Source organism: Amblyomma mixtum, chromosome 1 (genome assembly GCF_055824585.1).
Source record: "Amblyomma mixtum isolate Tamu chromosome 1, ASM5582458v1, whole genome shotgun sequence".
Lineage (NCBI taxonomy): Eukaryota > Metazoa > Arthropoda > Arachnida > Ixodida > Ixodidae > Amblyomma > Amblyomma mixtum.
The window spans coordinates 108,925,540-108,951,730 of NC_143012.1; the positions used below are offsets into that span (position 1 = coordinate 108,925,540).

The 26,191-nt window shown below is 50.9% G+C and overlaps 2 protein-coding genes across 2 annotated transcripts in view; one reads left to right on the forward strand and one right to left on the reverse strand.

Annotated features, from left to right (window-relative positions):
* The window catches only part of LOC149367494 (uncharacterized), a 99,414-nt gene extending 82,660 nt beyond the window's left edge, over positions 1 to 16,754 (forward strand). Inside the window, exon 5 of the mRNA XM_089555848.1 lies at positions 16,238 to 16,754. Within this exon, the coding sequence (XP_089411974.1) occupies positions 16,238 to 16,464 (227 nt within the window). The 3' untranslated portion in view covers positions 16,465 to 16,754. The remainder of the gene's footprint in view (positions 1 to 16,237) is intronic.
* Positions 1 to 26,191, reverse strand: part of LOC149367496 (uncharacterized) — a 200,006-nt gene that overhangs the window by 32,451 nt on the left and 141,364 nt on the right. The gene's annotated exons all lie outside the window — the stretch shown is intronic.

A 26,191-nucleotide genomic window follows, 5' to 3' on the forward strand; every position in this document is an offset into this window, starting at 1 on the left:
AAAGTTCCGTACGAAACGTCGGAAGTATGCGCAGAGACCAAGAAAGCTTCTGACGGTCTTCTTGTCCGACGGTGGAGGGAAGGATGCGACGGCGGCCGTTTTCTCGGGGTCTGGCTTCACACCCACTTGGCTGACGATGTGACCAAGGAACTTTAGTTCACTGTATGCGAACCGGCACTTCGAAGGCTTGAGCGTGAGTCCAGCGTTCAGAAGAGCTTGAAGAACCGCTTCAAGACGCACCAGATGGTCTGCGAAAGTGCTTGAGAAGATGACAACGTCATCCAGATACACGAGACATGTCTGCCACTTTAGACCGGCGAGCACAGTATCCATGACTCGTTGAAATGTCGCGGGCGCTGTACACAGGCCAAACGGCATCACCTTAAACTCGTAGAGGCCATCCGGGGTTATAAATGCAGTCTTTTCGCGGTCGCGCTCATCCACTTCAATTTGCCAGTATCCACTCTTCAAGTCGATGGACGAAAAATAGCGGGCATGACGAAGACGGTCTAGGGTGTCGTCGATGCGTGGTAGTGGATACACGTCCTTCTTGGTCACCTTGTTGAGTCGCCGGTAGTCGACGCAAAATCATAGGGTCCCGTCTTTTTTCTTCACCAGTACTACAGGTGCGGACCACGGACTGTTGGATGGTTGGATGACGTCGTCCTTTATCATTTCGCGCACTTGCTCCTGTATGGTTTCCCTTTCCTTCAAGGAAACGCGGTACGGCGGCTGACGAATCGGGTGCGTTGCGGTGTCGATAATAATTCGATGCTTGGCGACGGGTGTCTGGCGAACTCGGGATGTCGTCGCGAAACAGTTATTGTACCGATGCAAAAGAGAGAGCAGTTCACGTGTTTGGGAAGGCTCAAGTTTGGGGTCGATATCCAGGGGCAACGTTGCAGGGTCTCGAGACTCGGGCGGGGCCGCCTCTGTAGGCAGCGCAACAGCTTCACGAACGCCGCTAAGTTCTTCCATTTGGGCTATAACTGACCCTTTTGTCAGGTGCTGCGGCTCGTTCCTGAAGTTGGTCACGAAGATGTTGGCACACCCTCGTCGAACATTTGCGACCCCTCGCGCAACACCAATGCCACGCGTAAGTAACAGCTGGACACTGCCTTCCAGAACGCCTTCTCCACATGCTGTTGTATCGGCTCGGACCGGCAGGAAAACTGTCGACAACGGCGGCAAGTGGACATGGTCGGCATCAACTTTCATCGCAAAGCCTGTGGCCCGAGGCGGTACTGGCGATGAAGAACGTGCGCGGAGGGTCAACCTGTTCTTCCCTATGTCGATTACGGCGCCATATTCACGGAGAAAATCCATGCCCAGAATAACATCTTTAGAGCAATTCTCCAATATCACGAATGTGGCGGGGCACGTCTCACCGTGGATCTCGACGCGGGCAGTGCACTTGCCAACAGGGTTTACGATGTGGCCTCCCGCGGTACGTATGGGCGGTCCGTCCCACTGGGTGGTAACCTTGCGAAGACGCCGAGAGAAACTTCCGCTGAAGACCGAGTAATCGGCGCCGGTGTCCACAAGCGCCGTTACGTCGCGTCCGTCGATCAGAATGTGCACATTGCTAGAGGTTACAAAACGATTCGCGCTTCCAAGGATGCCATCGGTCGAGCTGGGACATTCCAACGTAGGCGGAGGTTCTTTACTTCGTGCGACTCCGGCAACGCCACCTCCAGGCGTCGCCGTACTCAGTTTTCCCGAAGTGGCGAAAGGCTCTCACGGCGAGACCCGCGAGAAGGGGATGGTGGGCGGCGAGGTGGCGGCGACCGGGAGGTGCGAGGAGAAGCTATAACCGGTGATGGAGAACGTCGAAGGTAGTCTTGTATGTCGCGGGGCTGTTCACCGTAGCGGGGGCACGGATCAGCCCGGTTAAAACCCCTTAGGCCAAGCTCGCGGTATGGACAGGAGCGATACATGTGGTCAGGCTCACCGCAGTGAAAACACAATGGTCGCCGGTCCGCAGTCCTCCAGATGTCGGTCTTCCTGCGTCTCGGCGGTCCCAGGCGGGCATCAGACGGGTGCAGGAACTCGCGGCGTTGAAGGCCAGAATCGGGAGCGCTCTGGACTTGGCGATGGGCGGGTGGCGGACGACGAACTGCGGCGGCGTAGCTCAGAGTTGGTGGGTCGGCTGCAGCTACAATTGGGACGTCTTCTGGCGCCAGCGTGTGTCGCAGTTCCTCGCGAACGGCCGACGCGATGGAGACAGAGGCGGGCTGCTCAGGAGAAGGGAAGAGCTTTTTCAGCTCCTCGCGGATGACGTCGCGAATTATTTCTCGAACACCGGCTAGACCAACTCCGCCCAGGCCAGACGAGGCAAGACTTGAGACGGCAGGAAGGGCGCTCAGTCTCTGAAAGTGACTGGTTCTTGTCGCCAATGCGTGCTCGATATTTGTAGCTTCGGCGACAAATCCGGCTACTGTGGTCGGAGGATTGCGTATGAGGCCTCCAAAGATGTCATTCCGGACACCCCTCATCAACGCCCGTACCTTTTTCTCCTCAGTAGCCCGCGGGTCGGCGCGGGCACTCAGACGCAGCACGTCTTCGACGAAGCTCCTGACGCTTTCGGTGGGTCCCTGGATGCGAGCGTGGAGCAGATCTTCTGCTTGCTGTCGCCGGTGTTGGTTCGCGAACGTGCGCACCAGTTCGCTCTTGCATGTCTCCCATGATGTTAAAGAAGCCTCATGGTTCTCAAACCAATACTTTGCTGTGGCTTCCAGGGAGAAGTACAGATTCTGCAGGCATTGGTCGGGAGTCCACCCGTTATGTCGAGCTACTCTTTCATAGTGCTGGACCCAGTCTTCAACATCGTCGAGGCCATTGCCACGGAACGGGACGACAGATCTTGGAGTGACAGGCACGTAGACGATCCTCGACGCAATCGCGGGGTCGGTTTGTTGTGACTGGGACGCCATGGTGACGTTGGCTGTCCTAGATGTCCGCGATCCCTCGGGCAAGAGTCCGAATTCCGGCGCTTGGCCTTGCTAACGTCGGCTAGCGCGAGTCTCAGTTTCTGCCGAGGGCTCCTCCAAGAAAACTCGACGGCCAGGACTTAGGACGGGGCTCAAACTACGAGGCGGGGTGCGCTGCATGAGATGCGTTACCCAGCACCTGCACCAAATGTCACGGCTTGACGTACAGGCCGGCGGCGAGAACGGGTGAAGACAGAGAGCACAGAACAAAACAGGCAGGTCCACCAGCAGCAACGTCGTCGTCGGCGCGCCGCAATCGCTACTCGTCTTTTTCTTCCACTCGCGACAATATTGCGCTGTGTGCTGGTCATCAATTCGGGTGAGTCGAGAACCCGTATGCAGTAAGACTGAGCACTTCGAGTATTGATAGTATCTTTTTGCATTTTTATTAATTTTAATTGTTTCTTTGTTGATAAACTCCAATGTATCTCTACAATCCGCGCTTTAATTTGCTGCTTGTAATTTTCTTTCATGTGTGTATTTTACTTATTTTTTATTTATATATAAATAAATAAATTTACTCCGCAAATAGTGCCTTTTCGCTACGAATATACCCCCCCCCCCCTCTGGCGCCAACAACCAATGGGCCCCCCCCTGAAAAAAATTCTGCGGACGCCCTTGGAAATCTATGATTTCGAGAGGCTCTTCGGGATCCATCCAGGTTTCAGCAAAGCAAAGTACAGAGGAATGGCGCAGAATGTGATCGTGGTGTACGTTCTTGGCATGTGCGGCAAGGGAGCGTACGTTAAGAATGTGGTTGTGAATGATGAATGAAGTGCTGCCAGCGAATGACGCGTCCATTGGCTGTCTGCGTGTGTTACTGATGTGTGGTTAACATGTTAAGCTTCGCCTGTAAGAGTGGAACGCGACAGCGTCTTGCAACGCTGCCAGGGAGTCCACAGAACGCCATCGCCAGTTCGGCTGTACGCCTTGCTGGACGGTAAATTTATTTTTTGAGGAAAGGAAATGTATCTCTCTCGCATATCTGGGTGGACACCTGCACCTCGCCGTAAGGGAAAGGGGGAAGATGGGAGTGAACGAAGACACCGTATTAGCTAGACGCGCCTTTGTTCATTCCAAACCATTCAGCTGGCATTACGGAGTGGCTAGCGTGCTCGTATCGCACTCCGGAGACCCTGGTTCGATTCCCCAACTCGACCAATTTCGTTCTCGGTTTTATTGATTTGGTTGAGAAAGGTTAATTAGGCTATTTCATATTTATATTATTGTATTTCTATCCATCGTGTTCTGTCATTAACCTGTCAATTGTTGGAACTGTCTAGGATGTTCGACACAACGTATATGAAACGAGCAACGTCTTACTGAGTGGGGTAGTGCGTGGTGGTGGAGGGAACGCGGCTTCGTACTTATCTGCTTTTTTCAGCAGCGTCTCCTTCCGCGGACGCTGTTGTCGCTGCGGCGCGCGTCTTTCTTTTCTTTTCTTCTGACCTCTTCATTCTCCTCTATATTAATTAGGTAATTGATTAATTAAGCAATTAACTAAACTCAGTCCAACTTAGTTGCAGCATCACTATACGATCCCTTTGATTGGTTGCATGGTTACTAGCCAAAGTACAATTGGCCCCATTTGAAATTCGCGCACTGTGACGTCACGAGCATTTCGACCAATTGAAAAGCGTGACATTGGGGGCGGAGCTGGCCTAAAAGGCGAAAACAAGATGCCCTGTGCACTGTCTGCCTCCGTGTCGCTATCTCTCTAGAGATCAAAGAAACAGACACCCATCTCAAGACGGCTCGAAACACGTGCTCGCCGGTGCCGCTGCATGTGTGCAACAGGTCGCCCTTTAGTGGAGCTAACGATGGCGTGGTTTGAAAACGGCGGAACGACGCGCGCCCGGACGCGGCATTTCGCAGATGTGACCCAAAGCGTGGAAGCGGGGCTGCTTTCACCCTTTTGGCTGAGCGCACCATCGACCCTGGCGTGCGGCCATCACTCACGGTTCGAGTGAGTGATTTTCCAGGGGGGTGCAGCCGCCCCCCCTTGCCCCCCCCTCCGGACGCCCATGTGCATGACGGTCACAATTGTTGGCGACCGATATGCGTGGGCCGCGCTGTGCTCACCGAAGCGTGCAGTGCCAAGAAAGCCGCGCCGCATCCAATGGTATCCGTCAGCAAAGCGATACGCGAAGCAGTCTGAAGCGTACCATATCTGTTTACTGTACGCTGTGCGAGCGATATGTCAACTGCGTGCAAGTTTTCTCCGATATGGACCCTGTGGATCGACCGATCCGCGCGGCTGTCTCGATCGAGTGCTGTTGTGCGAGCGTAAGGACACATAGCCGGGTTTAGGATGCTGTTGAAGATGGAGGGGGTCCTGGAGATGACTAACTCGTTTAGCCTCGCAGGTACCGGCTCCGAATGACGATGTCGGACTGCGTTAACGAGGAAACTGTACAGAAGGGTTTATTCTACATATTTACAGATGAGAATCGAATGCAATGCAATTCGAATGCTCCGATCACACAACAACATCCCGTTAAATACGGTTCGCGTTCCCTAGATCCCTGACTGGGGAACTTGGTTCGAATAACGTTGTCCAATCGGATGGGCCATTGATGACGCTGGCGGTACCACCCACGGCACGGGGCGGTGCTGAAGCTCTCTCGCTCTCTCACAGCTCGGGGGATGAGAAGGGGAAGACAGTCATCAAACACAGATGCGTCACCTTGACCACTGCCGCAAGTGTTCTGTGCGTTGCCTCCGTGGGAAAGCAGAATCCCGCAGACTCCTCGCAGGTGGTTGAACCTTCTCGAACTCCCCCGCCGGATGGCCGAAGCACGAGACCCCTTCGACACAGCGTCTTTCAATTAGCAGCCTCGCTCAGCGTGACCTTGCGTAGCATCATCCCGTTCGGTGAGCCGAAGGCCGACTCGGCCAACGTATACCGCTGTCCGCCGTGCTTCATGTGCATCTCTGCTTCCAGCGTTGCTGCTGCTGTCCCAAGTTCTCGCCACATCGTTGCCTAACGACGACACTCGTTTGACAGTAATTTCTCCCAGGCCCGTGGGAGACAGCGTCCTTCGATCGGTTCGGAGGTTCGGTGATTTGGAGAGCAACAACCCCCGTCCGTCGTCGTCTATGCTTCTGCCGCCGGCGCCAGGTCTCGTTGTCCACTCTTAACAATGCGCAGTGTTAGGTTTAAAACATTTGCGCTTAAGGGTGGTGAAGTGTAAGGCCATGCCATTGTAAGATTGAGTGTACAGCCTTTGTCAAAAGTTTGGAGCTCAGGGGGGTTTTCTTTTTAGCCACACTCTGTCGTTCTTAATGGATATCTAGCGCTCCAAATTTCCTGGACATAAGAAGATTTCTGCTACTGCCTCCTGCAATAGGTAGGACATCCATGAATGCTCCTGGAGTCCCATTATAAAGTTTGGAAGTGAACCCCCTGGGCTCTAAACTATTTAGAAAGACTGTACCTCGCAACTTACCGTTTACCGAGATGCCGAGTCGACCTGCGACCACCTCGCCGAGTTGCAGTTTCTTGCATTCAGCTGATTAAACGCATTAGTGAAGTCCAAAATTTGTAGTTTATTGGAAAATCAAATTATGAGCCTTAAAAAGGTTTGATACAGCATAACACTTATTACAAAACAGCTTGCTACGTGAAGCAAGCAAAATCTTTTAAGAAAAGTGATAACACTTGTGTATGGAAGGAGAACACACATAAAAAGGATTCAACAAATATACTAGAAAGAAGAATAAATGCACAACTGAATTACATCACTTTGCAACCATGAACTATTAGATCAGAGAGAGTAAAAACATATAGGAAGGCAGTAAATGAGGGCTTTGAGACAGAAAAATATTTGTGGACCATTGTTGCCCAATTGTGTGAAAGCTTTCATTTCTCGGTAGTTGTTTCTGCATCACAAAGTTGATAAAATTTAAGCAATGTAAATGCAAAGTAATTGGAGCACTGTGTGGAAGTGACTTGAAAAATTGGTAACAGTTGTCCCAGCTGGCGGAAAAAGTGAATCATTTCCCTCCCTTCTGCTTCATGTATTCCTTTCTGTAATATATGCAAAGAAAGAGAGTACCCTGCTGACACTATTTCTATTGTTGCATTGTTGTATTAGACTCTTATCTGCCTAGCCTGGAACAGTATAGAAATAGCATAGTTTTCTGTTCTGTTTGTTGTGTGCTATGTGGTACTTGTGTGCACATGCTGTTTTATACTTGTCAAAACCACGAGCCAACCAACATAGTCTGCACATAAGACGGGCATTTGAGCTGTGCACAACTAAGGCATGATGACAGCTAAAGAATGATTAATATAGTGTACAAATTGCGGCTGGTATAATGATAAGGTTTTCCTCTGTATGCATATGTACCAAGTGGAAAAGTGTTTTCATCATTTAAGAACATGAATTTGTTGCAGGTTGCAAAACTTATATATTTTATTTATTTACATATACTGCAGGCCAATGTTTTGGCCCAAGCAGGATGGGCATACAAATGGAGCATACAACAAGAAGAACATATACAATGCGAGGAAGAACCCATGGGAAAAACACATTTCTTAAAAGAACAACTATATGACAAAACTAACATTGGGCAATAAATGGCAACAACACACCTCATGTATGATATGAATGCAAAATGCATGACAAATAACTCTTCTGGAAGGAAAACAGGATATGTTAAGTATGCAAAATATGGCTTTCTAGTCCTTTCACAAAAGCTTTGCTCTTAAAAATGTTGGGTGGTAAAGAATCCCCTTATATGCTAGTGCTTACTCTGTTGCTGCGTGCAGTGGGATGATCACCCCCTTTTGACACTACTAGTTTGAAAGGCCAAAATCACCTTCAGTTGTGTTGAATATCTAGAACTAAAATTGTAAGTATGGTACACTAATTACTCTCTTGATTATTCCGGCTTCTAGAGTATGAAAAACATGCACTCCATATTTTTACAAAATACGATACTTCAGTCACCCTGTACCCTAAAGGACAGTAGTGCAGGCACGCCAAAGAAAGCTCTGGGAGACTGCTAACTGCAGCCCTTATTCTTGAACATCAGTGACCAATAGTACATGTCCATCTGTGAAGCTACAGCATATAGATTCATGAACAAGAACTAGCATTTGCACTCTGGACATGTACTGCTGATGTTACTTAACTGACTTCTTTTTGAAAATGTGCGTATCGTTCATTTACCACAAAAGACAAAAATCTGATTTTAGGAAGCAGGTAATTTCTGGTTGATTCAGTAGCAATCAAGCTAAATCAAAGTCCTGATTACTCTTGAAAAAAACTGACAGTGACTGCCATCAAGCATGAGCCTAAGTCGGTGGTGTACATGACGCATGCATTCACATTACAAAGCTATTCTTTTCAATACTCAGTATGACAGGTTATAATGTACTCTAAATTGTGAGCGGCCGTTTGAATAGAATTTTATTTTGACAAAGTCAGACATTTACAGTATTTACTCGTGTAATTTGCGCCCGCACTTAGATTGTGCACCCCAAAAAGTTCAAACATTTAACCGGATTAAAAAAAAAATACTCGCACATTTTGCGCACTATGCTGAGCCAGACCACCAGCATGTATAGGCGGGTGCGAACTCTGCGCCGTTTACCCGGCTTGCTCGCGCTGGCGGTCGCTATCCCGGACGAACAGCTGCGCGCGCCCCAAATCCAAAACTCTACCGTACCGTTTGCTATACGGTTTGCCGCTAGTCAGCCGGGCCACACGCAAGGGCCCCGTTTTATTGCCCGTTATCTCCTCCCACTGCTGACTTCGCGATTGAATCTTTGCGCGCTTATTGCTTTGAGCTAAGCACGTGCCGTCATGCTACCCCGCGGGGAGCTACATAGCGTGGGCGGGGCGGACGAGTCAACCTTTTTGTTTGCCAGCGAGGGGTGCCAACCTTTTTTTTTTAGGACGCGTTCGGATGACTCGCTTGCGCGTAAATTGCGCACCCTCTTTTTGGAGCCCTAATTAAAGAAAAAACGTGCGCAAATTACGCGAGCAAGTACGTACGGTGCTCTATGCCTTATGGAACTTCTTTATGATCTCCTTTGTAAACGAACTATAGTTTTAAGGAATCACAGTGCTCTCTTAGTTATAAAACAGTGACACTTCCCAGGCGCTATGGCCGAGATAACAACAAAAAAATGCACCGCCATACAGATTACTGCTAGGCGCAAACATTTGCACACTACAAGTAATAATATTAAATGGAAATGATGCCCCAAAGAAACTGTGGTGTGCTCGATGCTATAGATGACAAGTATCTCTTTTTATTTTCTTCTAATGAGGGAGTGCGTAAGCTAATAAATAAATAATCATGTACAGTAAGCAGAATTTCATCAGAGCCATATATAAACCGCAGCCAGTTTAGCAGTAATGACACAATTACTTTTTATCAGTGCGGGAATACTGTAGCCGCGCTACTCGATCATAACGTCTAGCTAAAGCCATTTATTCGCAAATCATTCTATTTCTTGCATGAACACCTACAACGTCATATTGAAAGCATACATGCAGTCAAGCATGTATGCTCTCAATAAGAGCATTTATTTCCAATCTCTTGAGAATGTATCGAGGTGGTTCCTCACCTGAAGGGGGACGGCATCCGCACGTATACGAACTACGAGCGGCGACATCCGATCCGATCGAAGTGCTCGGGCAGAAAATGTTTTGAACATACGCAGGTCCATTTTCCTGGTTCCCAGTCGCTTTGGCCTGGTCTAACGGCCTCAGTCCACTGCCTCCTTCGCTCTGGATCTTTCGGAAACCTGTTTGAAAACAATTATTCACTGCACTCGGACAAAGAGCCACCAATAAGGCCCGGGCGGTACGAATACCACGTTCACGCCGTGTAGTGCGTTATGTTCTGCGAGCATGCATTTTACTCACTACGCAGTCAATTAAATACGAAAACAAAATGCAGTATACTTACGTGTGGAAAGTGACGCCCGGTTCTTGTCCTGGCGTGCGCGACCGACACCCAGGAACGCAGCAGCTGGGCATCGCAGCGTCTTTGTTGTCAATGGGAGCAGAAGTCTCACTTTCCGCCGTGTCTGACAGCTGCCGACAGCCTGGCGCGGCGCGAAATCGTCTGCTCGCGCCGCTCGCGTTGATCTTCGCGGCGCTCGCATGCCATTGGCTGAGAAAACGGCCAAGTGTCATGGCGGGGCCCTCGCTTCCGGCTTCAAAAAATGTGACGTAGCAGCCTCTCCTCTTTTCCTTCTTTCCTCCATGGATCACCTCGAATGCCCCTGGCTTGGCAAGTCCCTGCTTAAACAGTTCGGCCGCGGTACGGCGCCACTGATTGGTCGGACGGTGGCATTGCGCCCCTCTGTGAAGGGCACCGACTCGGTGCCGCAGCAATGGGCAGCACGAAGAGAAGGGACGCTGCATGTGGCTGGCGGCAGGTGTAGACATGCCTTAAGCGCTAGCGGGCGTGGTATGGCTTCATCCGTGCGACATGTACAACTTCGGAGGTCGGCCGTCTGGAGGAGCGAACTGTTCCTTGGGGAAGGACCTCATAGTTCACCTCACTTACTTGGCGGAGTACTTCGTAGGGGCCGAAATATCGGCGCAGAAGCTTTTCGGAGCGTCCACGCATGCGGATTGGGCTCCAAACCCAGACTTGTTCGCCGGGCTGGTAACTAACAGCTCTGTGGTGGAGGTAATAGCGGCGAGCGTCGTGGGTTTGCTGGTGCCGGATGCGCTGTCGAGCGAGTTGGCGGGCGGCCTCGGCGTGACGAACGAAGTGGTCAGCACCCACAACAGTTGAGGTAGTACTAGTTGGAAGCAACATTGCGTCCAGCATGGTGGTGGCTTCGCGACCATGCACTAAACGAAACGGAGTGAAACGCGTCGTTTCCTGTAGTGCAGTTTTATAGGCGAAAGTGACGTAAGGGAGTATGGCATCCCAGTTCCGGTGGTCTGCGTCAACATACATGGAGATCATGTCGGCGATCGTCTTGTTGAGCCGTTCGGTCAGTCCGTTCGTTTGAGGGTGGTAAGCGGTTGTTTTTCGGTGACTCGTGCCGCTAAGGCGCATAACCTCCTGTGTGAGGGCCGAGGTGAACGCCGTTCCCCTGTCAGTTATAACGACGAGGGGGGCACCATGACGAAGCACAATGTTTTGAACGAAAAAGTTCGCAATTTCGTCAGCGGTACCACGGGGAAGAGCTTTAGTTTCGCAGTACCGGTTGAGGTAGTCGGTGGCCACCACAATGTAGCGGTTACCCACCGAGTCCATGCCGACTTGGTGGAAGGGGACTTGTGGCGGATCAATGGGCTGTAGTAGTCCGGCTGGCTTAGTCGGTGGCGTCTTGCGACGTTGGCACTCGTGGCAAGTTCGGACGTAACGCTGTACAACTGCCGCAACCCTGGGCCAGTAGTACTTTTGGCGTATCCGCGCGAAAGTGCGAGAAAAACCCAGGTGACCAGAAGATGGGTCATCATGGCACGCCTGCAGGACTTCTTCGCGCAAAGCCGCAGGTACGACGAGCAGATAGACAGCTTCCGTCGGGCGGTAGTTTTTCTTATACAGAACGCCATCGCGCAAACAGAATGACGACAGACCACGTGAGAAGAGTCGCGGGGGCGACTGCGCTTCCTTCAAGATACTCAATGAGAGGCCGGAGTTCACTGTCGTCTCTTTGGTGTTGAGTGAGGACGGACGTGGAGATGGCGCCGAGAAACACAGAATCGTCGTCGGGATCAGCTCGGTTGTCCTCGACAGGGGCACGAGACAGACAGTCGGCATCACTGTGCTTCCTACCGGACTTATAAACGATGGTGACATCGAACTCTTGAAGACGAAGGCTCCAGCGTGCAAGCCGCCCCGAGGGATCTTTCAGGTTCGCTAGCCAACACAGCGAATGGTGATCACTGACAACTCGAAACGGGCGGCCGTATAAATACGGACGAAATTTGGTCACTGCCCACACAATTGCCAGGCATTCTTTTTCAGTAGTGGAATAGTTCGCCTCCGAGCGTGACAAGGTGCGGCTTGCGCATGCGATTACGCGTTCGAGACCATCCTGCCACTGCACAAGGACCGCACCGAGGCCGATGTTGCTGGCGTCTGTGTGCAGTTCAGTGTCGGCTGACTCGTCGAAGTGGCCAAGGACGGGCGTACTTTGCAGACGACTGCGGAGGTCTTCGAAGGCCTGTTGTTGCTCCTGGCCCCAGAAGAATGGTTCGGAATCTTTCGCGAGGCGGATGAGGGGCTCAGCAATCTGGGAGAAGTTCCGCACAAAACGCCGATTATAGGCGCAGAGGCCCAGAAAGCGGCGCACACTTCGCTTATCGGTTGGCATGGGAAAAGCAGCGACGGCGGCAGTCTTATCGGGATCAGGGCTTACTCCCTTAGCGCTCACGATGTGGCCCAGAAACTTCAACTCCTGGAAAGCGAAGTGACACTTTTCGGGCTTGAGGGAAAGACCGGCCGAACGAATTGCGGCGAACACGGCGCGCAGGCGCCTCAGGTGCTCTTCGAACGTAGCGGAGAAGATGACAACGTCATCCAGGTAGACGAGGCAGGACTGCCATTTTAGGTCGGTAAGCACGGTGTCCATCATTCTCTGGAAGGTGGCAGGAGCCGAGCACAGTCCGAAAGGGAGCACCCGGAATTCGTACAGACCATCCGGTGTAATAAAGGTGGTCTTTTCCCGGTCGCGCTCGTCCACCTCGATCTGCCAATAGCCACTACGTAAATCTAGTGACGAGAAATACGTGGCGTGGCGTAGCCTGTCCAGGGAGTCATCAATCCGCGGCAGAGGATAAACGTCCTTTTTGGTGACTTTGTTGAGACGCCTGTAATCAACACAGAACCGTAGGGTGCCATCCTTTTTCGCCACAAGAACAACAGGCGATGCCCACGGGCTCGTCGACGGCTGTATCACGTCGTCCTGGAGCATTTCTTGAACTTGTCGGCGAATAGAGTCACGTTCCTTCGAAGAGACCCGATAAGGCGGCTGGTATAACGGTCGCTGGTTTGCGTCAACAATAATGCGATGCTTTGTGAGCGGAGTCAGCCTAACTTTAGAGGTCGAGGCAAAACAGTCGCGGAAAGAGTCGATAATGCTCTCCAGGCAGCGTTTCTGATGAGACGGGAGGTTCGGGTTGACGTCGGTCTTTATGGGAGTGGTCGGTGCCTCCACTCATGCCGGGATTTCGGACAACGCGTGCTGTCCCGCGAATTCACAAAGTTCTTCGAAATACGCAATAGCTGTTTTGCCAGGCAAACACTGAGGTTCAGAACCAAAATTGGTCACCAGAAGTTCGGTTCGCCCACTGTTCAATTCAATAATTCCGCGAGCAACACAGACTTGCCGACCAAGGAGCAGCGAGATGTTGGTTTCAGCGATGCCACGAGTGCTGGGGCTGTTATCGCACTCTACGGTAACAAACATGCTGGCTCTTGACGGGATTACTACCTGGTCGGCACAGACGCATAGCTTAGCCCTGCGTGGCGCGGTATCGTCGTCGACAGGGCCTTGGGTGGAAAACGACACGATGAGCTCCTTTAGATAGATAACGGCACCGTACTCTTGAAGAAAATCTAAACCGAGTATGAGGTCCTTGGAGCACTCGGGTAACACAGCAAAGCAACCAGGGAAAGTAACTCCGCGGATCTGGATTCGCGAAGTGCAGACACCGATCGGAGTTACGACGTGGCCACCTGCTGTCCGGATCTGCGGCCCAGACCAAGGGGTCAGTACCTTCCTCAGGGCCGTGGCTAACCGACTGCTCATTACAGAAAAATCGGCGCTGGTATCCACCAGTGCAGTAACGTCGTGGTTGTCAGCGGATACCGGAATTCCGGCAGAAACCAGTCGGTCGCAGCGCGTCGTTGAGGTCGCCGGGTCAGGTCGTCGTCGGTCGGAGCGTCGCGGCGAATCTTCGAATGGAGGCTCTTGACACGGTCCAGTAGCGGCGGCCCTACCCCCGGAGGACGCCGTCTTCAGTTTTCCCGACGAGGGGACGCACCTCTGAACTGGCCAGAGGTCGATGGGCGGCCGGGCGAAGAGAACCGCCTTGGGGATGGCGATCTGGACTGGCGCCGCTGCGGGGTCGAGGACCGCACGTTATCAGCCAGGTACAGCTCGATATCCCGTGGTCTTTCACCGTAGCGCGGTCGAGGTGCGTCAGGTGAAAACCCTCTTAAACCCATTCTGCGGTAGGGGCAGTGGCGGAGGATATGGCCGGGCTCCCCGCAGTGGTAACAGAGCGGCCGATTGTTTGGCGTACGCCACACGTGCGCTTTGCTCATGCGGGGCCTGTACTCCTGCGGCACAGATGGTACTGCTGCGCTCGGGTACTGCAGTGATGGCACTGGCATGGAAACGACGGGGGAAAAGGCTTGCATCGCTGGCCCAGGACTTCGTAGTGCCTCGCTGTACGTCATAACAGAGGGCGCCGGGTGTGGAGCTGGGGGCGGCTGCACAGCTCGTCGGATTTCGTCACGGACTACGTCCGTTACGGCAGCGACACTGGCCTGTGGAGCTTCCAAGCGAAGTTTCGCCAATTCCTCGCGCACAACGCTTCTTACAAGCTCCCGAAGCTCCTCGGCGGGCAGCGACGTAGGCGTGTACTGAGAAGCGGCTGCTACAGTAGCCTCACGTCCGTAGTGCGCGCCCCGTTCCTGCAGAGAGCGCTCGATACTCGTTGCCTCCCTTGTGAAGTCGGCCACTGTTCTTGGCGGGTCACGGACAAGTCCGGCAAATAGCTGTTCTTTTACGCCGCGCATTAAGTGGCGCACCTTCTTCGCCTCTGGCATAGCAGGGTCGGCCCGATTGAACAGACGCGTCATGTTAGACTGCTGGGACCTCGAGTGCAGAGCGATTTCAGCCTTTTCTTTTCTTTCGTTGGTGGTAAACGTCCCTAGGAGTTCTCGACGAAACACTTCCCAGGTGGTAAAGGAGGCTTCGTGATTTTCAAACCATGTTTTGGCTGAGTCCTGCAGCGCAAAGTAGACATTGCGCAATTTGCGCTCGCCGTCCCATTCGTTGAAGCCCGCCACTCGGTCAAAGCTGGCCAACCAGTCTTCTACGTCCTCGAACCTGTCCCCGTGGAACGGTGGCGGCGACCGAGGTGCGTGAAGGACGAATGGCGGGGCATTCCCGGAATGCTGAGTCGTCTGGTTAGCCACGGTTGAGGTCATTGCTCTTACCGCCCTTACCGGCGCTGTCAGTTGGCTGAACTCCGGTTGTAGGCCTCGCAGACGGCGGCTCGCTTTGTGGACGGGTGTTGTGTCCACGCGTGGAGAACAGGTGTCGAGAGTGTCCTCGCAATCCGAGTACATGGGACGTCACCCCGCACCTCCACCAAATATGTCACCGACAAACGGGTGAAGAAATAGCCCAGGTTCTAATTAGACGAGGTGGGCGTGCCAGGCAGCAGGCAGCTCGAGCGAGGAAGAAGACGATCTTCGATCACCTCGAATGCCCAAGGCTTGGCAAGTCCCTGCTTAAACAGTTCGGCCGCGGTACAGCGCCACTGATTGGTCGGACGGTGGCAATATCCTAGCACAAATCAAGAAGAAATGGGCTTGGGCAGGGCATGCAATGAGAAGGTAAGATAGCCGATGGTCGTTAGGGGCAACGGCTGAATACCAAGAGAAGAAAGGTAGGTGGCCCGATGAGATAAAGGTGACTGCGGGGATAAGGTGGCCTCAGCTGGCACAGGACAGGGTTTATTGGAGAGATATGGGAGAGGCATTTGTCCTGGAGCGGACGCAGTCAGGTTGATGATGATGTGTGCGCTAATCTCGGATTTACGAACCTAAGTATGCCACGTGGTGGAATATAGCGAACCTTCGTGTGCTGACCTTGAATATAACGAGCTTTATGGTGTCAAGCTCTGATATGCCAACACATTCAAACAATCCACCGAATACCACCTAGGAGATTTTGTTTGAGTAGCAATATATGCCGTTTACGTGTGAGCTCGTCATCACATTCCTAAACCGCGCAGTACTAGTGAAAACTTTTATTATTGAAAAGAACAAGGCATCTCCCCCACACCTCCCCCGGTAGGCGGTCGGTGGGGCAATGGGTGCCGCTTTACACTGTCAGGCCAAATATACCATTTTAAGCAGTCAAGCACTCTATGCTTCCATAACCTATATATATATCAGATGCATTTTATCCGCAGTTTGCCACTGCACAGCAAACTGTCCTCCTCTTATGAAATGCCGCCAGGCCCTCCAAGTAACAACAAAAGAAGTGAAATGATGGATGCGCACTCCACCTCCTCCAGGGGGCTCCCAGCTCCACCAGGCGCTGAGACCACTGGCGGACCTCGGGGCGGAAGAAGGGTACGAGCTGAGCCCAGCCGGCAGCTACACGTCGGGCTCCTCGTTCGAGGACATTCCGGGCGAGCACATCAGCAGGGTCACCGACATCGATGTGGTCACCGTGACCGACGACGACAGCTCCGGTTCCAGGTCGCGCAGCTACTCTTCGCGCAGTGACGACCGCTGGTGACGCCGCAGCCCCGCCGGCTCCCCTCTCCAGTGCGACTAGCTGAGAGGTGGGAATGCTGTGTGTTTGCTTCCTTGATGAGAAGGACGCTTCTTTTTCATTCTTTCCGACTGCCCACTTGCATCATGACATACCATGCAGCACATCACGACAGGATCTCTGCACTAACTTCCGGAAATGATTTAAGGCGAAAGCCTTTAATGCCTCGTACTGTCGTTAGCAGCCATGTCGGGAACCCTTTCGGCAGATCTTTCCGCGTTTGGGCGACACTACTTAAAAAGGAACTGCGTCGAGGCTGGGAATCGAACCAGGGCATTTGGCGTTTGAAGCGCAGACGCTACCACTCCGCCACGAAGGCTCAAGCTTTGAGCATGAATAAAGGCGCTTCACCAGGGTGGAAATTTGGGCAAGTCGGTATTGATCCATAACATAAGAGTAGCGCAAAACCAGGACGACGGACAAAAGGGGGGAGAACACACACCAACAACACAGGCGCTAACTTCCTACTGACGAAGAAAACCAAAACCAACCAAGCGAACGGAACCTGAGCAAAAGTAGCGCATGCGCTGACCTAAGAGAATAAATCGAAAAAAGATGCGATAAAAAATGGGAGATCACCAATGTTTCGAACCCAAGAAGGCCAGCTCTCGTTTAGACAAGGAAATGGACGGAGTACTAACGCAGTTATCTTGTAAGGCAGCAATCTATGCAGCTTCGACAATTTCGCGAGTTAGCTTATCTCTACTCTTAGCAACGACAGAGCATTTATCCAAGAAAGGCACGCACTTGCAATCTTTGCAGTGCAAAGCTAGATTGCTGCCGGTATATGTCTTCATGTTGTTATTGTGCTCCCGAAGCCTATCGTTTAGGCACCTACCAGATTGCCCAATATACTGCTTGCCACAAGAGAGCGGAATATTGTACACAATTCCCTCAGTACACTTAACAAATCTTTTCCTGTGGCGGAGAGTTGGACTCCTGGGAAAGAAAAGTACGAATGAGAGTCGCCAGCACGTTTTAGGGCCCACAGCCGTATGCCGTACGGCACGCAGCGTAGTGTATAGGAAGGCGTAAGACAAGCAATATTCCCACTTTTCCAACAAGTCATGCCTTGTGGGGTTGAAATAGGGGAGATATATACGTATTCCCCGTTTAAGCACGGCTGACACAGTTCAAAACCACGCTTACCCCACCCCGTGGTCGCGTACGGTACCGAGCGCACGCCGACCACGGCGGGCCTTGCTCTGCGGGAACAAAGGAACGACACACTGGCTGACACAAACAAGGCATTTATTGCTATAACAACAATAACGCCAGCTAGCAACAAAATACACTGAGGAATCGAGGATGTCCGACTCACCAGCACGGCTACGAGCGAACGTTCGCCCACGGTAGGGCAAAGGGAAAAACTCCGAGGCCCGACGGGACGGGCTCGGCGGGAGCAAGTTCCGACCAAGAGGCGCCCGCGGCGAAGAGCGGAGTGGCGCGCGGAAACGTCCGCCTGCTATCCGGGACCCAGGGAGAAGAGAGCCAGCTATCCATGGAGGAAGGAAAAAGAGAGAGAGGCCGTCACGTGACATTTTGTGAAGCCGGAAATCAGCTCGGCGCCGTCTTGTCCGGGCTGACGTCATCGCGTAAGTCCCGCCCTCGATTACTGCGCGCGCGTTTCAAAGCCAACGAAGGAGCGTGCTACCGCATGGGCACAGATCCCCGCGCTGGTGGCGCTTGGCTGCTTGCCGGCCGGTTTAGGGCGCCCTATGCCGGTGTTCGTCAGCGGAAAAGTTAACAAAGCGGAAACACCCGTGTGAGACAGGCGGCTACTTTCAGTTACTGCTTCGTACTGCGTCGTCTCCGTGCTGTCTCCAACTGCTCGGCCCTGGCCACAATTAGTAGCAGCCGAGAAAAATACTTATCTCAGCTCTTGCAAGCGCGGGAAGTGACCTTCGCTTTCAATTACTGCGGTGGCCCCCCCTCTGGCAACGCCCGTCCCTGGGACTCTGAAGTTGAAGGCTGCATTCGATGAAACTAGTATACTTGCTTGTTTAGCTCAGCGCTCGAAATTAGCCGCGAGCCTGTTACTTTCTTGGCCATTTTTCATTGCCGCTGACAGCTGTCAGTGAAGTTTTGTGTATATCTGTCTCATATAGCTAGTGTTGCTTCTGGCGTTTCATTCTTCGTGCTCATGGTACATGTGCTCTGACAGGTGACCTTTTCACATGTGTATGTGTGTGCATATATATATGAGTTAAGACTTTTTTTTTCTGATTAACCTCCCCGAGTTGTACATCGGCGTCATCGGTGAGCCCCAGTTGTAGTCGTCAGGGGCGTAGCCAGGGAGGTGTTTCGGTGTAAGAACATCCCCCCAAAATTTTCTGAGCTCTACATCCTCCCCCCCCTCACACACACATTGCATTGATATAGTAAATGTGGAAACGAAAATAAGAGTGCCCATTTATTCTTCCTCGCACGGCGTATGGCACTCCTTTTAATTCTAGGCACAGTTCACCCCATTATTAACAGACCTTTTTACGTCAGTTTACTTTTTCATCCTTTGCATTTTCCTCAAATGAATGTATTGCGAAAATAAAAAGTGCTTTTTTTAAAGGACCTGCAGCCGAGCGCAGGTTTGCATGTATGGGGTTGAAGTTTTGACAAATGTCATTTGTTTGCAGTTGATGACTTTGTTATAGAGCAGAAGCTTTTGTGTTGTTGTATATGATGTGAATTGTAAATAGCCACGTTTTTTCGTGCGAGTTGTTTTTTGTGAGAAAATAAATGTTTTTTACAAATGAAGTTCTCGGCATCCTGTGTGCATTCGTATCTTTATGTAGATATTGCAGCGAACAAAACTAACCCTTCGCCTTTATTAAAGAAAAAAAATCTCTAAGGTATTGTTTAAGCGCAGGGCCTCTTTTCATTTTTACCGGCGGCGTATAACAGGGGCGTGCAAGCATGCAAAGCGAGCGCAGCGGCTTCCTTTAAAATATCGCCCTCCACCCATGTCATGTCCCCCGCTGCTCACACAAGCGCAATCGCGAAAAACGAAAATAGTTACACTAACACCAGTGACGATCACTAGAGCGTTGCAAGAGCACGCCTAATAGCAACGAGGTTTCACTGCCGATGGAAACGGGAGCGCGAATGGCACACGCACACTGCACGCACAGGACGCGAAACGTCCGCGCAATACGCCGACGACCTCTCTAGCGCACGGCGTATTGAATCACTGGTGAACGAACAGCGCGAGTGCTCCTCAGTAAGCAGCGGTGGTCTCCCGACGGCGCCGAGCAGTGACGCAGTTGACGAAATGCCCGTGCGATCGTGGTCGAGCGCGTTGAAATCAATGCACGAAACAACGAGAGTTTTGCAGCGAATTCCGCCTGAGATATGAGTGAACGGCGCCAACGTAAGCTTGTGCGCACGATCAAAAACAAACTTGAGCAGTTGAGAAAAGTACGCCGCACCGCAACTGCTACGCCGCGGTCGTCTGCTACCGCCCGGCTTGCAAGCAGCAACTACGACGCCGTTGCTAAGCTGCCCGGACTAGGTGGCCTCCCGATCGCGAAAAAAACCACGTGATTTCCTCCACATTTTTCTCTCATGGTGTTGTGTGGAAAGGGCCTCTCCTCTCTTTTTCCTTCCTCCATGCAGCTATCCCTCGCGCGCGCGCAGCAAAACGCCATCCGTGGCGCTGGTGTCGCTGCGACGCGAGCGCCCTCCCCTGTTAGTTAAAAGTAACCGAACCGAGAGGAGTGCTTTTCGAGGGGGGCTAACAACAGTGGGGTGTGCAATGCGGGAAAGCGAACGCAGGGGACGAAGGCGTCCCCACAGCCTGTACGAAACTTCGTCATCCAACAAAACGCGCTGACTGCAGGACGTCGCTCGCAATAAAGTCTTAAAAACGTGACAGGGAAAGAGAGGGCTCAATCAGACTTAAACGTTGTTTCTTCGTGGTGTAAGACATGGCTAATGGAACTTAACATCAATAAGTGTAAATCTCTTCGCGTATCCACGACTGATAGAAGTATCCCCACTTATTTTCTGAATCATATTCCCTTAGAATGAGTACACTCATACAAGTACCTTGGTGTGCACATCACTTCCACTCTCACTTGGTCTCTACATATCACATACATAGTTAACAACGCCAATCGTATGCTGGGTTAGAACCGCCGCAACTTCGCCAGAGCTCCTTCATCCCTCAAACTGCTATTGTACAAGACATTAATACGTCCAAAACTAGAATATGCCGCTTCCATCTGGGACCCTCATCATGAAAACCTTATTCATTCACTCGAAATAGTCCAACATAACGCAGCCCGCTTCATTCTCTCCAACTATAATAGGACCGCTAGCATATCTTCAATGAAATCAAGCCTTAATCTGCCATCCTTAGCTTCACGTCGCAAAATGTTTCGTATCTGCCTATTCCATAAGATCTTTCATCATCCACACCTGCGCAGTGAATTACTCTCCTCCCCGCATCACCTATCATCAAGATTAGATCATGCCTACAAAGTCGGTGTCCCATTTTGCAGAACTAACGCTTTCTTTCAGTCATTTTTACCTCGAACAGCAGCAGAGTGGAATCACCTTCCCGCACCAACAGCAACCATCAAAGATTACCAACTTTTCAAGAACGCCTTAGCTAACATTGTATGATTAGACACATCTGTAACTTTTTGATAATAGCCCCATATCGTTTATTGTATTATGTTTTTTTTTCACCTGTAACCACTCCCCTCTCTAATGCCAATAGCCCTGAGGGTATATGAAATAAATAAATAAAAAAGAAGAACGAGATGAAGGGGAAGGAAAGCAGTGTACACTCTCGGCGGAATCGAACGGTTAGAAATGTAGATATCGGACTTCGAAACTGAAAAACATTGGTAAGCGGCACACTAATACAAGAACGCTCTCTTTTTGTTCTTTCAATAAGTTTGAAGGTAACAACATAAAGCATTGGAAGAACCCACAGCAGATAAACGGGCACATTGATGTGACGGCACATTGTTTACAGAAAATTTCCATACCTGGCTTCCTTTCTTTTTTTGTGCGTGCTCAAAAAAGCAGGTCAATCACTCGTCGTTGTCGAACTTAGAATATCGCTCAATAGAAGTTCTGTTCCGATAGACGTATAAAAGAAAGAAAAAAATGTCAAATCACAAGCTGGCCGCATGAAAGCAGGTTTTCCACCGTTCATTTTGTTCGACTGCTATCGAGGCCCTCCTGAAGGAAATGGCCGTGAGGTCCTGCCGGTAGAGCAAGAAAGGGTTTTGGAAAATTTTTGCGAGTGCCTATTGGTTTTCGAAGGGGCGTCAAAAAATTACCTATTTACTGGCATGATTTGCGCCCTCGCGTAATTTCAGCCCCAAATTTATAACCTGTTTTAAAAAAAAATTCAGGGGGCAGTTTGCTGACCTAAAGTGCGGTGCTGCAGCGCGGTGCTGACACAAGCTGCTGCTTGTGTCACGTATGTGTGGTTAAGGTGTTAAGCTGCGCCTCTAAGAGTGGAACGCGACAGCGTCTTGCAAGGCTGCCAGGGAGGCCACAGAATGCCATCGCCCGTTGGGCTCTGCGCCTTGCTCGTCGGTAAATTGTTTTTTGAGGAAAGGAAATGCATCTGTCTCGCATATCTCGGTGGACACCTGAACCTCGCCGTAACGGGAAGGGAGGAAGATGGGAGTGAACGAAGACACGGTATTCACTAGACGCGCCTTTGTTCGGTCCGAACCATCGAGCTGGTATGGCGGAGTGGTTAGCGGGCTCGTCTCGCACTCCGGGGAACCTGGTTCGATTTCCCAACTCGACTAATTTCGTACTCTGTTTTATTTATTTATCTGGTCTGTCTAGAAAGGTTAACTAGGGTAATTGGATAATTAAGCAATTAACTAAACTCAATCCCACTTACTTGGATCAACACTATACGATCCCTTTAATTGGTCGCATGTTTACTAGCCAAAGTACAATTGGCCCCGTTTGAAATTCGCGCACTGTGCCGTCACGACCATTTCGACCAATTGAAAGAGGGTCAGCGTAGCTACGGCGCGACGGCGGCCACCCGAGGTCTCGCTTTAGCTGTCGGAGTGTTGCTTTCGCAACAAAAGTGACACTCCCTGCAGACCGTCAGCATCCACCCGGATGCGAGCAAGGCAGGCTTGGGAAGAGCGGCGGGGCCGCGTCGCCGTGGGCGACAGCGACAAGAGCACGACACCAGGCCGCTCCAAAGATGTCACGCCAAAGTGAAGTAATACCTTACGCGCGGAGACAAGCGAGCCCAACCGGCTTTTTTGTGGCAAGAGTGGGACAACAAGGGTGCCGGAACCAGCGTGCCTCAACCCCGTCGATAACAAGCACCCGTTCCAGATACACAGCAGCACGCATGTGGAAACGAGTCAGCACGGGCTAAATCCCGTGGAGGAGTAATTTCTGAGGAAACAGAATGTAGGTATTCAAAATTAACTCAATTACTTGAGCCACAGTGACTAAGGTGCAAGTCAGACCAGAAGGGAAAAGAAGACGCGAACCCAAGAGTTGGTGGGACGAGGAGCTCAATAAGCCATAGAGAAACGTCAGGAAGCGTCCAGGGAACACAGGTGTTCCTAGCAAAGGGGGTAACCAGAAGCCGAGGTAGACAGAAAATTCGTTAGCTTCATAAAGTGTGTAAGGGAAGCATCCTATTTGATCAATGAGAAAATTGGAAGAAAAGGGACCATGTTGACGTCAAAAGTAAATGAAAAGGATAGAAAAGCAGCTAACAAACTTTCGAAACGTCTGAACACTCGTGAGCAATAAGACTAGGCTAGAACTTAGTTACAGATCAGGTGTTCGGCTAGAAGGGGATGGTACAACGGAATATATAGAAATAAGCATGAAAGAAAAAAAAAAAACAACGAGGAAATGTTGCGCATAAATTATCGAAGGAGGACGTACCGGTCAAAGCAATTTTTTCGCTTGGACAAAGAGAGTGGGAAAGGGCAGAGAAAGAAGGTTCCTAGTAGCACGTCGATAAGACCAGATGGTATTCCGATTATGTTAACAAAGAAATTGAGGCCGATATCTAAGCAAACAATGAGAGGCAATGAGCGAAATGAGAATTAATGGAAACTATGCAGTATGTGCATGATATACCGCATAAGGGGAATTAGGCCAAAGCTTACAAACAGCTACCGTCTCATAACAGCGATGACAGTGGTTTACAGGGCGGTGATGCAAAGGCATCGCCGCCCTGCAAAGGTGCAGGCATTGGTGAAGAACAAGGGGGTTGCTATGGGAGTTACACGATCGGTTCCGTAAACAAATCGGGTTGGATGACACTCTCTTGTCATTGAAGCAGTGTATCCAGATGGCTGAAAAGGGGCACAGGGCCCAATGGATAGTATTTGTGGATGTGAAGGGAGCCTAGGACAGCGTTATTCAAGAGGATTTGTGGGACATACGGGGCACATTGGATGTAAAAGATAGAGTAACTAATCTAAAAGATATTGTCACGTTGTAGTGACGGCAGTCCAGCGGTCAGGAAGACACGAGAAATACTTGCAAACGAAGCTCTTTATTAGGGCTGACTTGCGCCCGCTAAAGAACTGAATCACTCGGTGACGGCGTAAGCAACAAGCGTGCTCGTCAATCGTCGAACTACGAATGCCCGCCGCTCGCGGCATCGCTCAATTTAAAGCCGGCAAGGAAACTTCCAGATAACAGGTCAAGATCATCTACTGTAATCCGGAAAAACCTAGATGCAGCCTTTCATGGCTGCGAACAATCGGGGTTAGTCTGGTCGCTTCTCGCGTCACGAACAAAAGTGATAACGACCCTTTGCTGCTGCCTTGAGCGTGAACGAACAAACACTGCAATGATACGTGGCAATATTGTTACGGGCACAAATTCACCGCCTTCCTTCTCGTAAGCTCCCCATCGCCTTCGCCGGGAAAGTAGTGAGCGCGGCCGCTGGAGATTGTGTGCTGCGGATAGAAATTCCTCCCTCAGTTGTTATGTTGAAAAACACGGTTCATGTGCTTGTGGATAATGAGCCCACAGTGGCCTAAGTGAATACTGGTGCAACTATATCAATTATTAGTTTGTTGTCCATGAACCAGCTAGGCCGCAAAGTTATATTTCGTTGGGACCGCTATGTTAACTTTCATGGCGAGGGCGGAGGGTTGTTGTGCCCTCTTGGGGATATGCAGTGCTGTTGTGTACCTCGAGGGAACGGCTTTGACAGCGAGGTTTGCAGTGCTTCCGAGATGTACGCATGATGTTATCCTAGGTATTGAGCAACTGTCGACTGTCGCTCTGGGGAACTCTGCGTTGACTTCGGAGCAATAGCGCGAACAGGACAAGGGACCAAGAACGAGTAGACACACAGCGCTAACTTCCAACAACTTTATTAGAGACAAAAGCACAAGAATTTATACATGCATTTTTCCCGTGTCATCAAAATGCATGCGCGAATTCACTGCGAGCGTAGGTAAGGAATTTCTTTTTTTGAGAGTTCGACAGAAGGAGTGCTTACACAGGCACTTCCTAATCTGTCTATCTTTTCTGCTTCAATAATTTCCCGAGTGCACTTGTCCTTACTTTTCCCAACTAAAAAACACTTGTCTAGTAGCGGCTCGCACCTAACACAAGCGTTGCAATGTTTCACAAGTTCTCCATCATATTCGTTCTTATTGCTTACATTGCGATTATGCTCACGGAGGCGATCATTCAGGCAGCGAACAGTTTGACCGACATACTGTCGTCCACATGAGAGCGGTATCTGGTACACCACGCCTACCTTGCATTCTACAAACGAAATTTGATGTTTCTTTGTGCATTCTTTGGACAAAGGACAAGACAACCAACTTTGTTTACCTTGCATAGGCTGTTTAACTTTTCAGGGGCAGAAAAAACAACTGACACATCTATCCGATTTGCAATGCGCTTAAAATTGTGAGAGATGGTATGCAAGTGTGGGACAACTGCATCTTTTTCCTCTGTCTTTCTAAGGGCACATGCGAACAGGGATGCGCTGAGTGTCTAGCTTCCTGAGTAAACTTTCCGATACTGAAATCTGAAGGTGACCAGGATAGCCAGCGTGCGTTGACGGTTCTCTTCCATCTGGATTGTTCGAGGAGACGCCGGCTCGAGATGTGTTTTGCGTATCCGAGGTTACCAGTGTGCCCCTGCTTTTTATAATGTGCGTCCCAGTTTCATACCCCAGCCGTTCTTCCGGTACCTTCGATGCCACAGTGGCGCCTCTCTATTTTAACCGCACCAAGAAACTAATTCTAGTTCCGCGTTGCCTGGTGTCAGTGTTCCAGGGCGTGGCACAATTGTGGGCCATAAACTGTTCTTCGCAACCATGCCTGTTCACATGAAGATCGCCACGTGTAATGAAAATGGCCCTGCTTGGGTGGCTTTGGTTGCTGACGCACCAGACACAATTACTGCTACTTCAGCTACTGACAACTGTGTCGGATGATTAGCGAATCTCTGAACAGTGCCGAGCGTGATGCCTTGGAAGCCTTGCTGGTCAAATACTCGTCCATCTTTGACTTTTGGGCGCCCAGCGGTTCGCGTAGCATTCCCGTGTCACACACGGCATAGGACTGACACCGGTTACTCACACCCTATTCGACAGAAGCCGTACACAGTGTCCCCAACGAAACGCCAGGTCATAAATGAACAAGTTCGGCATATGTTGCAAAATTGTGTTATACAAGAGGAGAGGGCTGAGTCGGGCTGAGTC